The sequence below is a fragment of the Heterodontus francisci genome, chromosome 9 (genome assembly GCF_036365525.1).
Source record: "Heterodontus francisci isolate sHetFra1 chromosome 9, sHetFra1.hap1, whole genome shotgun sequence".
NCBI classification, from domain to species: Eukaryota; Metazoa; Chordata; class Chondrichthyes; order Heterodontiformes; family Heterodontidae; genus Heterodontus; species Heterodontus francisci.
The window spans coordinates 24,080,874-24,094,656 of record NC_090379.1 but is presented as its reverse complement, the minus strand read 5'-3'; the positions used below and the strand labels follow the sequence as shown (position 1 = coordinate 24,094,656).

The 13,783-nt window shown below is 41.9% G+C and overlaps 1 protein-coding gene across 2 annotated transcripts in view; it reads left to right on the top strand.

Moving 5' to 3' along the window:
- ccnk (cyclin K) overlaps positions 1 to 12,041 on the top strand; it is a 42,232-nt gene extending 30,191 nt beyond the window's left edge. Inside the window, exons 5-11 of one of the 2 annotated variants that reach the window (XM_068038704.1) lie at positions 250 to 355; positions 4,682 to 4,739; positions 4,882 to 5,051; positions 5,718 to 5,896; positions 6,083 to 6,116; positions 6,515 to 6,589; positions 8,879 to 12,041. In XM_068038704.1, the coding sequence (XP_067894805.1) occupies positions 250 to 355; positions 4,682 to 4,739; positions 4,882 to 5,051; positions 5,718 to 5,896; positions 6,083 to 6,116; positions 6,515 to 6,589; positions 8,879 to 9,465 (1,209 nt within the window). In that variant the 3' untranslated portion in view covers positions 9,466 to 12,041. Of the gene's footprint in view, positions 1 to 249; positions 356 to 4,660; positions 4,740 to 4,881; positions 5,052 to 5,717; positions 5,897 to 6,082; positions 6,117 to 6,514; positions 6,590 to 8,878 lie in introns of both variants that reach the window. The other variant, XM_068038703.1, reaches the window with a different exon arrangement.
- The last annotated feature ends 1,742 nt before the right edge of the window (positions 12,042 to 13,783 follow it).

Below are 13,783 nucleotides of genomic sequence, written 5' to 3'. Positions count from 1 at the left end.
ACCATTCTCCTACCACCTACCTACACTAGGGGCAATTTACAATGGCCAATTTACCTATCAACCTCCAAGTCTTTGGCTGGTTCGCTGGAGCTGTGAGGCCACTGTGCCACAGCACTCGAAAGAAAATACTATATAATGGAATTATGTAGTTCTATGCATGTGTGTTGCTACAGCACTACTGTACTATGGTTTTGAAATGGGGTAGCATGCCTTCACTTATTCTGTTTCTTTGTCTTGTTTCTAAATTAGGAAGAAGTCATGGTACTGGAGAGGATACTGTTACAGACAATTAAATTTGACTTGCAGGTCGAACATCCTTATCAGTTCTTGCTTAAGTATGCTAAACAACTTAAAGGTACTGGAATTAGGTGTTTATGCAGAGTATCTGCAATCTCTCATTTATTGCACTTCAGATTGCTTTTTTTAAACACTGCTTGTTTAGCATGGAAAGCACATATTTCAAACAAAACTTAAACTACAGCTACTGATTTCTGAAAGATCAGTAATTGCAATACTATATGGGATAAAAATCTGGGTTCTAGATCCTTGGAAGTTTTCAAGAGGTGATCTCTGCACAATAAAGTAGACTCAGTTCACTCTAGTAACCAATGATAACTAAGTGACTACAAGATAATCTGCTTGGACGGAGATGACTTTGTAAACTAATGAAACAAACATTCTCTTTCAAAACTTGAGAAATAAATTCCACAATTTGATTATAGCCTTAAATTCACTTGTGCATCTGTTATATGATAAATCTTTTATATTGTGGTTTTGTTTGATCTGTGCATGTCAATGCTGACAGCTAGCTTGCTCTGTGTAATCTGTCGGATGTTCACGCTGAAGGATTAATGACTTTGGCAGTCAGTGCTGCATATTTATCTGAAAATGTGGATATGGGAGTGTGTGTCTGTGTACACACAAGTGTGGTTACCAGAAGTAATGCGATGTCCAGCACATAACCTGTGAGTGGTGTGGGCATATTCCCCTCCCACTCACCCACCCACTGTATAACTCACTTCGTAAATGCACTGTCTAATGTACCAAGCCATAGAAAATAAAATGGGTCTTGTTTGATCCCTAGACTATGCTGAGTTAGCTTATTTTGATGCTTGCTGCAGGGCCTTGGTGGGGGTGCCTCAAATTTTAAAACTTCCTGGTGGTGCCCTTTTTCCAGTTTCACCAATACAATTGTTTGCTCTACAATTGCATTCCAGAATTATATTACTTACTCTTTATGTTTTGGTGGATTAGAGGCCTTTTATAGTACCATTTACAAGTGCTAAAGACTTGCCAAGTCAGATTTGGCCCCCAGCCCTTGCAAACTGCTATAAAAATGCCCTATATCATCCCTATAGTTTCAGAGCCACTACTTTTTAGTATTTTAATTCTTTTCTTTTCCTTTTATTGGGGATAGACTGATTGTAGATGTAGACCCTGAACATGCACTTGGCTGTCTTGCTTGTATCTGTCTATGGTTCACAGTATAATTATTTCTCCTTTGCTCCTCCAATGCCCCTCCCATCCACCTGAACCTTCAGTTTTAATTCTTGTGGGGTACGGCTCCCTGGGCACTTGCAACCCTTTTGTTTGTTGGCCAATTGTTCATTTTTTAATCTGTAGACCTCAAAAGTGTTTTTTCAGCTTGGAGGGACATTGGAGCCAAACTCCATACTATCCGCTTATCCGCTTATTAAATTTTATTGACATGTTTAAAATTCTTAGCGAGCTTGACAGGGTAGATGTGCAGATGCTGTTTTCCCAGGCTAGAGACTAAAACTCTGTCTCAGGATAAAGGATCAGCCATTTAAGATGAGGCGAGGGGAAATTTCTTCACTCAGGAGGTTGTGGATCATTGGAATTCTTTACTCCAGAGGATTGTGAATGCTCCATTGTTAAGTATATTCAAGACTGAGATTGATGCTCAGAGATGTGGGGATAAGGTAGGTGAATGGAGTGAGGTTGAAGATCAGCCACAAGCTTAGAGTGGCAGAGCAGGCTTGAGGGGCCATATTGCCTCCCACCTCCTATTTGTTATGTTTTTATGTACACACCTCTCTGGTAGAGGACGTGAGCAAGACACCGTGACCCATTGTATCCCTGTGTTTCTACCACCGTCACCAACTACCCAATCCCGCTGCCTGCACCGCCCACCCCCAACCCCCATTCTTTCCATAAAAAACAATTGAAGCTGAAGCTGCATTTATCAATTTGTGTTGCCTTCCCTCTTTTTTTTTTTTTTGTTTGTTTGGTCGTCTTCTTGAAATAAGCAGACAGACCGTGCTCCAGCCCTGGGATTTTCCTGGCTAAGTACTATGCCATGTGGTGCTTTTACATTTTTGCAGTGCATATTGGGGGGGCAGATCTTCAGACATGAACTTGAAGCGTGAACTGTTGCTTTCTATGATATGCATGTTGTGCAGATAGTCTCAACCATACCTCATAATACATATATTCAAAGTTAACGTGGGGTGTCCAAAATGCAGACTCAAGCTACATGTGACTACATAGCCACGAAAATCTGGCTTTGAAGTCTAGAAAGCTTCATTCTATTTGTACTTGTATATCTTACTCTTTAATTTGTCGTGTGTGAATTGTGCAGCCTAGAAATTTGAAAAGGGCTATTTTTAGTGGCCAAGGCACATTCTAAATGAGTTCAAGGGAGGGAACAGTGATATCCTGGAGCATATCAACATTACAAAGGAGGAGGTGTTGGAGGTTTTGAAGCGTATTAAGGTGGATAAATCCCCAGGGCCTGACCAGGTGTATCCTAGGATGCTGTGCGAAGCAAGGGAGGAGATTGCTGGAGCCCTGGCAGAGATTTTTGTATCCTCATTAGCCACAGGTGAGGTACAGGAAGACTGGAGGATAGCTAATGTGCCTTTATTCAAGAAGGGCAGCAGGGATAAGCCAGGGAACTACAGGTTAGAGAGCCTTTCATCAATGGTGAGAAGGTTATTGGAAGGGATTCTGAGACAGGATTTATATGCATTTGGAAAGGCATGGTCTGATTAGGGATAGTCAGCATAGCTTTGTGCGTGGGAAATCATGTCTCACGAATTTGAGTTTTTTGAGGAGGTGACCAAGAGGATTGACGAGGGCAGGATGGTGGACGTTGTCTACATGGACTTTAGCAAGGCCTTTGACAAGGTCCTGCATGATAGGCTGGTCCAGAAGATTCGAACACATGGGATCCAGGGTGAGCTAGCCAAGTGGATACAAAGTTGGCTTGGTGATAGGAAGCAGAGGGTGGTAGTGGAGGGTTGTTTTTCAGATTGGAGGCCGGTGACTAGTGGTGTGCCGCAGGGATCGGTGCTGGGCCCTCTGTTGTTTGTCATATATATTAATGACTTGGATGTGAATGTAGGGGGCATGATTAGTAAGTTTGCAGATGACACCAAAATTGGACAGTGAAGAAGGTTGTCAAAGGTTACAACAGGATATAGATAAACTGGGAAAGTGAGCAAGGGTTTGACAAATGGAATTTAATGCAGACAAGTGCGAAGTGATGCATTTTGGGAAGTTAAACCAGGGCAGGACATATACAGTGAATGGCAGGGCCCTGGGGAGTGTTGTTGAGCAGAGAGACCTTGGGGTGCAAGTACATAGTTCCCTGAAAGTGACAACACAGGTAGACAGGGTGGTGAAGAAGATGTATAGCATGCTTGCCTTCATCGGCTGAGGCATTGAGTACAAGAGTTGGGACGTCATGTTACAGTTGTACATAACGTTGGTTAGGCCGCATTTGGAGTACACTGTGCAGTTCTGGTCACCACACTACAAGAAAGATGTGATTAAGCTAGAGAGGGTGCAGAAAAGATCCACAAGGATGTTGCCTAGTTTGGAGGACTTGAGTTATAAAGAGAGATTGGATAGGCTGGGTCTTTTTTCCCTGGAGCGAAGGAGGCTGAGAGGGGACATGATAGAGGTATATAAAATTGAGAGGCATAGATAGGGTAGATAGCCAGAGTCTGTTTCCCATGGTAGGGGTGACTAAAACTAGAGGGCATAGATTTAAGGTGAGAGGGAGGAGGTTTAAAGGGGATCAAAGGGGTAAATTTTTCACACAAAGAATAGTGGGTGTCTGGAATGAGCTGCCGCAGGAGCTGGTGGAGGCAGGAACAGTAGCGACATTTAAGAGGCATCTGGACAGGTACTTGAATGAGCAAGGCATAGAGGGATATTGAATTAATGCAGGCAGATGGGATTAGTATAGATAGTCATTACGGTCGGCATGGACGCGGTGGGCCGAAGGGGCCTGTTTCTATGCTGTACAACTCTATGACTCTATAAATCTGAACACCAAGATCATATCACCTTGGTGTATATGCAAATTGAGCACGTGTGAACTTTATATGTAGCCTGGGGGGCTCCATGTGATCTCTTGTGACAAAAAACTTGGACATCCCCAAGTGAAGTGATTGGGCTGAACTGGAAGCTGTAGCAAAATGAAGCATGAAATCTGTTAATGGCTTAAAGTTGGAAAGCTTACTAAAATGATATAGACTTTTCAAATGTGATGTGAAAATAACGTGAGTTAATTGTATTTCAGCGCTAATAGGTACAGGTTTAAAATGTAATAAACTCTAGGCCTTAATCCTAACCCTCCTTTTCTTCTTATTTCATAGGTTTTGAACTTAGAGGTTACACATAATGTTAGTCCAATTTTCTCTTTCTGTAGGTGACAAAAACAAACTTCAAAAGCTGGTGCAAATGGCTTGGACCTTTGTAAATGATAGGTAAACTATCTTTTAAAATCTACTCTTTCCAAAGCTATTTATACATTAACAGCATAAAGTTCTTTACTGCATGTGTTTGGACTTTATTTTTCTTTTTATTTTGTACTTTGGCTCCTGTATTAACATACTGTTTGTCTTGCAGCCTGTGCACCATGCTGTGTCTGCAGTGGGAACCAGAGATCATTGCTGTGGCTGTGATGTACCTAGCCGGTAGGCTGTGCAAATTTGAGATCCAGGAGTGGTCAGCCAAGCCCATTTACAGGAGATGGTGGGAGCAGTTTGTACAGGATGTGCCTGTGGAATTACTGGAAGGTACAGTAAACAGTCAAGATCACTAAAGCAGTGTTGGCAATATGGTTTCAAGAAAGTGGGACTCCACTCAACGATGTAAATGTGTGTTTTTGTGTATGTATATTTCTCACCTTTTTACTTTTGAGATCTTTGTTTTATTTTTAAATATTTGATTTCCATATTGAATTTAAGCTGAAGAGATCAAAGTAGATCTTTGTTTCTGCTGTGGTATGAGCTAATGTTTTGCTGACCTTGTATTTGCTTTACAACCATGCCTTTGGCTCAGTACAGTGTAAAGGTTGAGACATAGAACTAAACTTAAAGGAAAGTGGAGACAAAAATGTGACTTCCTAAAACTTCTTGATAGTATAATTGATGGAGAGCTGGTAGTAATTCCTAGTCCCAATAAACTAGCCCAGTGCTTCAATGAGAATTTAAAGAATCTTTTTTTAATTGTAACTAATGTCCCTTTCTACTGGAATGAAGCAACTGAGTAAATCAAGTTAAGGTGTTTCTGTTTTGTAACCTAATGCAATCATTCTTCTTTGCCACTTTAGCTTTATAGAGCCTTTAACCGAGTTTGACTTTAATCCATTGTATAAAATCTGTCTGCGCAACTTCATGACTTTCTTTTAAAAGGCTCCGTACCATTAATGTAACTGATGTGTGTCTATTGGTCTTGCGCAGACATCTGCCATCAGATACTGGACCTTTATTCTCAGGGCCAACAACAGATGCCCCAGGCACCCCAACAGCAATTGCCAACAATCCCAAGCTTGGAGCAACCGATACCACCGCTGCAGGTGCAGCAAACAAAGAAACTTTCACCTCAGTCAACACCACCTCGGCAGATCAAACGAGCTGCGGTAAGTGAAGCAATATAAGTAAAGGTACCATTATATTCTGCTCGTATATTCTTGGAGATTGTGTGTGCAGTCTGAGAACAGAATGAAACATGCTGCAGAACTCCATTCTACTGCCTCTGCAAGTTGTTTCTGCTGTCAGAGTAACACATTGAATCTAATCTTTTGCATTTGTTCTTCCTTTGTTAGGTTGCTTCTCCAAAGGAAGATGGCAAGACAATAGGTGGTGTATTTTTAGACTTCAATGTTCTTCATAGCCACACTCTTAGCACTGATTGTACCATAAAGTATGTGTATATACTGTCCATCCTTTGTTACCTGGAGCTGGTGATAGGCTTCTTGAATGTAGCTATTGTTTGTGTGTGAGTGGATTGCCAAGCTTCTTCAGAGGGCATGAGTGTGGAGTAAAGTCACATTTGGCGAGGCTGGGTAGGGGAGCAGGTTTCCTTCTCTGAAGGACATTAGTGAACAGTTGGGTTTTAATTGGGCAGTTTTCATGATTTTATTTTCTGGTGCTAGCCCTCAAAATACTAGATTTATTGATTTCAGTACTTTGGTATTCATAATTCTAAGTACCTGAAGTTCATGTGTATTATCTGTGTGTTTTTCGACGCCCCACAGAACTACAGCCTCCTAAAATTCCCAAATTGGAAACCCCTCATCCAGCACTACCACCAACTAGCCATCCTCCTCCAGGTGAGCTTTTTAATTTCTCAGTAAATTGTAAACACTGATGCTCTGACAGAGTTGTATTTTTGTTCCAGCCTATGATTTGTTTTATCAACCATATATTACCTATATTGTAGTTTTTGAATTACTCAATGTGATGGTCTCTGCTCTAAAGAGAACAAAACCACAGTACTCTAGTTGAGGCCTAAGTGTTTTATGAAGGTTTAACACGACTTCCTTGCTTTTGTGCTCTATTTCTTTATTAATAAAGTCAAAGATGGCAGGCTTTTTTTAAACGGCGTTCTCGACTTGTCCTATCACCTTCGAAGATTTATGTATGTATCTGCACAAGCCTTTCTATCCTACATCCCCATCAAAATTGTAAAGTTGATGGTGAAAAATAGAATGAGAGTGAACGGACAGGAAGCACAGAGTAGGATAAACGGGGTGTTTTCAGGTTGGCGGGCTGTAACTAGTGGAGTGCCACAAGGATCAGTCCTGGGGCCTCATCTGTTTACAATTATATTAATGACTTGGACGAAGAAACTGAGAGTAATGTATCCAAGTTTGCTGCTGTTACGAAGCTCGGTGGGAATGTAAGCTGTGAGGAGGACAGAGGCTGCAAAGAAATAGACAGGTTAAGTGAATGAGCAAAAAGGTGGCAGATGGAGTGTAATGTTGGGAAATGTGAGGTTATTCACTTGGGTAGTAAAAATAGAAAAGCAGAATTATTGTAAAAGGCATGAAACTTCTAAAGTTTCAGAGTGACTTGGGATGTACTCGTACAAGGAACACAAAGTTAGCATGCAGTACAGCAAGGAATTAGGAAGGCAAATTGCATGCTGGCCATTGTTGCAAGGGGCTTGGAGTACAAGAATAAGGAAGTCTTGCTACTGTTGTATAGGGTTTTGATGAGACCACACACCTGGAGTAGTGTGTGCAGTTTTGGCCTCCATATTTAAGGAAGGATATACTTGCATTGGAGGCAGTGAGTGAAGGTTCACTAGATTGGTTCCTGGGATGAGCGGGTTGCCCTATGATGAGAGGCTGAGTAAATTGGGCCTAAACTCTGGAGTTTAGAAAGGTGAGAGGTGATTTATTGAAATGTACGAGATTCAGAAGGGGCTTGACCGTGTAGACACTGAGACGATGTTTCCCTAGCTGGGGAATCCAGAACACGGGCACAGCGTTAGGATAAGGGGTCGATCATTTAGGACTGAGATAAGGTGTCCCTCAGAGGGTTGTGAATCTTTGGAATTCTCTCCCCGAGAGGGTTGTGGTTTCTGCGTTGTTGAGTATTTAAGGCTGAGGTAGACAGATTTTTGGTGTGTCAGGGAATCAAGGGATATGGGGAGTGGGCGGGAAAGTCGAGTTGAGGCAGATGATCAACCATGATCGTACTGAATTGGCGGAGCAGGCTTGAGGGGCCGTATAGTTTACTCCTGGTCCTATTTCCTACTTTCTTAATTACCATTTAAATTGATATTGTCTTTTTCTCATTCTTCTGACCAAAATGCATCACTTCATACTTCATTGTAAAATTTTAATCTGCCATGTCTCTTCTCATTTCACCAGTCTGTTTGTATCTTCCTGAACTTTGTTACTATCCTCGTGTGCAAACTTTTTGAAATTAAACCCTCCATATCCACGTCCAGGTCATTAATATATATCAAACTTGAAAAAGGTATCAAAACAATTGGTACATGTGAAATTACACCCCTTCAGGAGTTGTGCAGATTAATCTGGAAGATATGGACGCATATCCTTTGGTGGTTATGCTTCAGTTTTATTTTCTGCTGTGTGCTTTCCATTTCCAGGTGCATGGAGGGATGGAATTCTGCATTGAATTTGTCTCTAATCGATTTTGTGATCACATCATTTTTTCCCCCTTTTGTGCCAAATCTGTCCCATTTGTTAATTGTACATTAATTGGGTATTTAATTAGATTCAGGTGGTGGGTATTAACTGGGGATTAGAGGTGCAGGATATGTAATGTATGTATCTGTAAAAGACCAGGCTCCGCTCTTCCCCCAGCCCTAACTCTTGAAGGTGTTGATTCCTTACTGAGGTATGGTTCCACAGTCACTGACTACACTTTGAAAACTCCTTCATGTTTGAGCAAATCTGCAGGTTAATCATCACACTGTGTTCCCTATCCTTTTTACTGTGTGTCTGCCATGTCCTCTCTTTCACTCTTTTTTTTACTCTTCCCTCCACCCCTTCCTAAGTGCAGGATGCTGTTCAGTGTTCACGTACAAAGTCAGTGCATTTTGTTCAATATTTTGAAGATAAAATTTGATTTTTTTTAATTTGCAGAACGCAAACCAGCTGTAAATACAGGGACCAACGTTATAGAAAGTGAACCACCTTCAACAGCAAACTCCTCTGAAGTGGCAAAAGCCTCTATCCCACCACCTCTTCATCCTCCTACTGTACACCAGCCACAGATGCCCCAGAGACCTCCACCCTCTGCTGCCTACATAATGGGAATGTCAACAACCAGCTCCTACATGTCTGGGGAAGGTTTCCAGAGTTTGCAATCTATGATGAAGACTGACGGACCCTCTTATGGAAGCATTCCATCTTATGGACCGCCAACACATGTCCCTTACCACCCACATGTTTACCCCAATCCATCTGTGCCTCCTCCCACAAATTATCCACCTAACATCCCCCCTCCTACTCCAGGATATCCACCGCCAGGGTACAATCCTACTTACCTACCCCCTCCTCGGATTCCCCCCGCTCACACTGTGCCACCTCCGCCAGCACTAGGTCTTCCACCAACCAGCTACCCTCCCCCCACAGTACCACCTGGGGGCCAACCTCCTGGACCACCACCGCCACCACCACCAGGCATGCCGCCTGTGGCTGGACTGACTCGAGGAGGTTGGTTGAGGTAATGGTTGTTTGGACTTCGGCAATTGACAAGTGAGATTTGGCTTCTCGCAGGGTTTGGGGTGGCCTGGAAATCAAACACTTATCGTCTGGTTGTCTGTCTTGTCACACCTGGGTTACAGTAATGCAGATGCATATCACTCAACAGATGTATATACTTCAGTTTTATTTGCCATGTACGTTCCTAGGTTCAGGTGAATGAGAAGCAGCCTCACTTTAGCATAGATGGCTCATCTCCTTCTGTGTTCAGCCAGCTTTCTTTCCCCCTCTCCCTCCTACCCAAAAGCGCTCCTGCAACTTATTCCATCTACTGGTGTTGCCGCCAGTTAAAATGCACTCTGTCTTGGAGTAGCCAAATGAAATTGTCTGGCGAATCAGTGATCTGATGTTTCTTAATATGTGACAGAAGTTCTATTCTGTTTTACCTCTTGCCAAGCAGTTTTTGGCCCAGTTATATCCTCAGTGAAACTTTACATTTGCTTAAGGTTGGTAAGTCAGAGGTATCTAGGTCAATGGAAGAGGAGAGAGTAAAGACCCCAGTTTTGTACTGTGCTCTGTACCGGATCTGTCTTTGGCCTGGATACTGATTTCGGCTGTGAAGGGTATGCGAATTGAATCTGATTGTGCTGACCTCCAGTATACGTTGCTGGTCTCCAATAAAGGTTATTTTACTTGAGAGCAAGTAAGAAAGTTTTTCTAATGGTTATGTTTGTGCCAGTTTTCCAAAGGCAGCAATAGCAAGCACCCTGTTGCCTCCTGTAAGTGGGCATTCTTTGTCCATCAGCTCAGACAGTCGCTGCCAGAAGACTTAAACCATGGAGAGTTATCCCTCAACCCGATGTGCTCTCAAGTGGGATTTTCATCAAGGCTTGTTGAGCAGTGACCAGGAGTAGACACGCTGGACACTGTTATAAATTTCCCTCTTCAGTCTGGTGTAGTAATTCTGAAACCTGTTTGTGTGTTCTGTCCTGTCTTAGAACTGCAAACTTTAATTCAAGGATATAACTTGGTCTGCATGATTTGGTTCCTTCGCAATCATTCATTGACTAGTTTGGACTTTGTCTGGCTTCTCTTTTACCCCAACCCCTGCTGCAAAATTAACTCCCTTGTCACTAAATTCATGTTTAAATTAAGCAGCCACTGTTTGTTTTTTTTTGGATTGGTGGGGGAGGGTTGTGGGGTTGAAAAGGTAGGTAAGGTACAGTGAGCCATGCTAATCCTTGCTTCCAACCCCCACCCCCCCCAATCCCATTCAGGGATACAATTTAATGGTTTGCTCCTCGAGTATCCTGCCTATGCATTACCCTAGATAATGGTGGCTATTCAACCTTGAGGGTCATCACACCCATGCCGGATCTTGGTGTCCACACATCAGGAGTGGCTGTATAAGGGAACAGGAGCCCCGGTGGTTAAATTTCTATTTTTTCCCTGCCTGTCCCCAGTGCAAGGAAGCTGAGACCGATTGTAATATCTTGTTATTGCAAGAGCTGCAATCATTGGTACAAACCAAGAATCACACCTGGGACCTTCTGGTCTGCAAGAGTGCTGGTTCTACCTGATAGTCCATCAGATTACATTTTCACATGTATTACTGTAATATGTTTGTAAAACAAGTAGTTGAAGAGTTTCTTTTAAATGGATAGGTTTGTTACCCTGAAAAAGTGGAATTGATCTTTGGTTATTTTGTTAAATCATTTATATCCTTAGCACTGCTTCTGTTCCAAACTTCATATTATCCTTCAGTGGGAAGGCCAAGAAAGTCTAGGCTGCAGATTTCTATATTAACCAGCAAGAGGTGCATATTGCAGGGTATAAGCCACTCCATTTGCCGTGTGTTGAACAGGTGGATCAGCACTCTGGACAGGAGTATGTATTCTGTAGGGTGCCCAGTTCTTTTGTTTTTTGTCAGCTTCATAGTCTTGCTTTGCTGGTTTGGCAGGGGTATGACAGAATGAATACCCTCTATTACTGTATACCATTCTGTCCAGCTTGAGTGGAAACTTGTTGAACAACAACATTTGGAGACCATTTAAGTTCTGCATATCATGAAGTCTGGGATATGAACTCTGGCCCCTTGTTTGAGAAGGCAGTCCCGCACCACTGCTGCTGTAGTCAGAAAGACATTTATATTTCCTTGGAAATGTCTACTTGTGTTTTTAAACAAATTAACTTAATTGTACTTAAACCTTTACTAATTTCTTAAACCTACAACAAAAGGTTTACACTGGTCAAGTGATCATTTGTTCCAATCAATATGACAGATTTACACCAGTGTGATCCCTGGTTTTAGATCTTCAGTTGGAACACTCCACTCAGACAAGTGGAAATTTTAAACTAGTCTTTTTTTTTCCAATAGTTTTGATCTTCTAGTTCTCCAGTTGTCTGTTTATAACTTGAAATAAGATTCCATGTGATTTACTCTTTCTCTATAGACTATTTTTGTCTATAGGTAGAATTAAGTTTATTTTTCCAAATGGTGTCAAAGCCTGAATGTAACATATGAGATTGTACTGTGAGCTGGGCATTGACCATAGTATTGTACATTCAGTGGCTAATATAGCCTAATAAATTTGATATTGGAGCCAATGTGTTCATTTTATTAGTATGAAAGTCCTTTTGATTGTTTCATCGGAGCTGTTTTGGGTTTTGCAGAAATTTGGAATATCTGGCAATTAGATCTTAGTGAGAATGAATTATTGATCTGCACATAGGCTGGGCATAACCCATCCATAAACCGAGAATTAGAAGCTGCTGGGGAGGAGACCCAAACTGACTGCATCTCCTTCCTAAATGAAACTGCAAATGGAGGGTTTTTCCTCAAGAACTCATTTATTTTTCCAAGATCTGGTTCATTTTGGATTCTCTTCCAATTTGCTGCCTTCCTCTCATGAGTGCCAGCATCACCCCATTATCTTAGCTAAAAGGTCATTCTTGTGATTCCAAACAATTGGTAGATTCTTGGACCACCTTTTCAATGCATCTATGTATAACTGTCTTCAGAAACTGTTGTTGCATAACAGTCGAGTAGGAATCCTGAGCTGTAAATCCTTTGTGTATGCATTGATATTGAGGTGTGACCGGGAAAACCATGTGCTGCCATAATATGATGCAGATCAGCATTTAATATTTAGAAGCGGTAACTGGATGACCCGGTGAGTTGGACACTGGCCTCTGGGAGTTCAGATTCAGTCCAGACTACTGATCTGCTTACAATCCTCTATAAAATAATTTTGGTCACTAACACTCTCATTTCAATACCTAATAGGCATGGGTCTACAACACAAAACTGCACCTCAGAGCATTATTGCTTGTTCAACCATTTATGACTGAGGCACTGGGTCTACATTCAACATTGAAGTTGCCCATCAGCACAAAGATAATTTAAGTTATCAGTGTAGATGAATGCATGCATCACACCAGAAGGGCAGTGTTGGATGTTGGTGCTTTTGGATTTAATCCTAATTTTAGAATCAATCTTTTGGTGTGGCGTCATCAGGTTTAATCCTAAACCGGGAAGCCCATCTTTTGAGCCTCTGAAGTGAATACAATAGTTTTCAACAACTCAGTTACAGGAGTGGATAGCACAACCCCCCCCCCTCTCGTGAGCTGTGGGCACTGCAAGGGCTAGTGGTTAGCGGACACTGGGGGAAACACAATCATTTAGTCTCATAAGCCTTTTTATGGTTAAGTTCTTTTATTAGTTGTGTCCCTTTTATGCAACATAATTTTCAGTTGATGATACAGATAACCCTTTGCAAAACAGCATCTGAAAGGGAAGGGTAGTACTGGAGATTTTTCATTCTGGCACACGTTGGGAGCACACAATGGGGGGAAATGAATGGATGGTAAATCACTGTCTGAGATGCACAACTTCCCAAAGTATGCTTCCAATGTGACCACTGAGTTGTAACAATCTTCAGCAAACTCCAACCCTCGATTTTCTTCCTATTAAAACTGAGGAATGGAAACTTGCAGGCTGAAGGTGTGTCAGTTACTCCTTGTTGCACTGTTGTGCATCAGAAATACCTCATTCACAGATATAAATAGTCTCTTTACTTGAAGAGGACTAAATGCAGGGTTATGGGGAAAAGACTAGGGTGTGGGACTAAGTTTAGGCAGCTCTTTCAAAGAGCTGGCACAGGCATGTGGGACCGAATGGCTTCCTCCTGTCCTGTCTGATTCCATGATTCTGTTTTCAGATGCTGATGTAGTTCCAGCATTTTCTATTTATTTCTGATCTCCAGTATTTTGCTTATTTCTGAGAGAACTGGCCAGATTCATTCAATTTATTAAAAGAATTGCAGATTCCATCCCTGCCCCCCG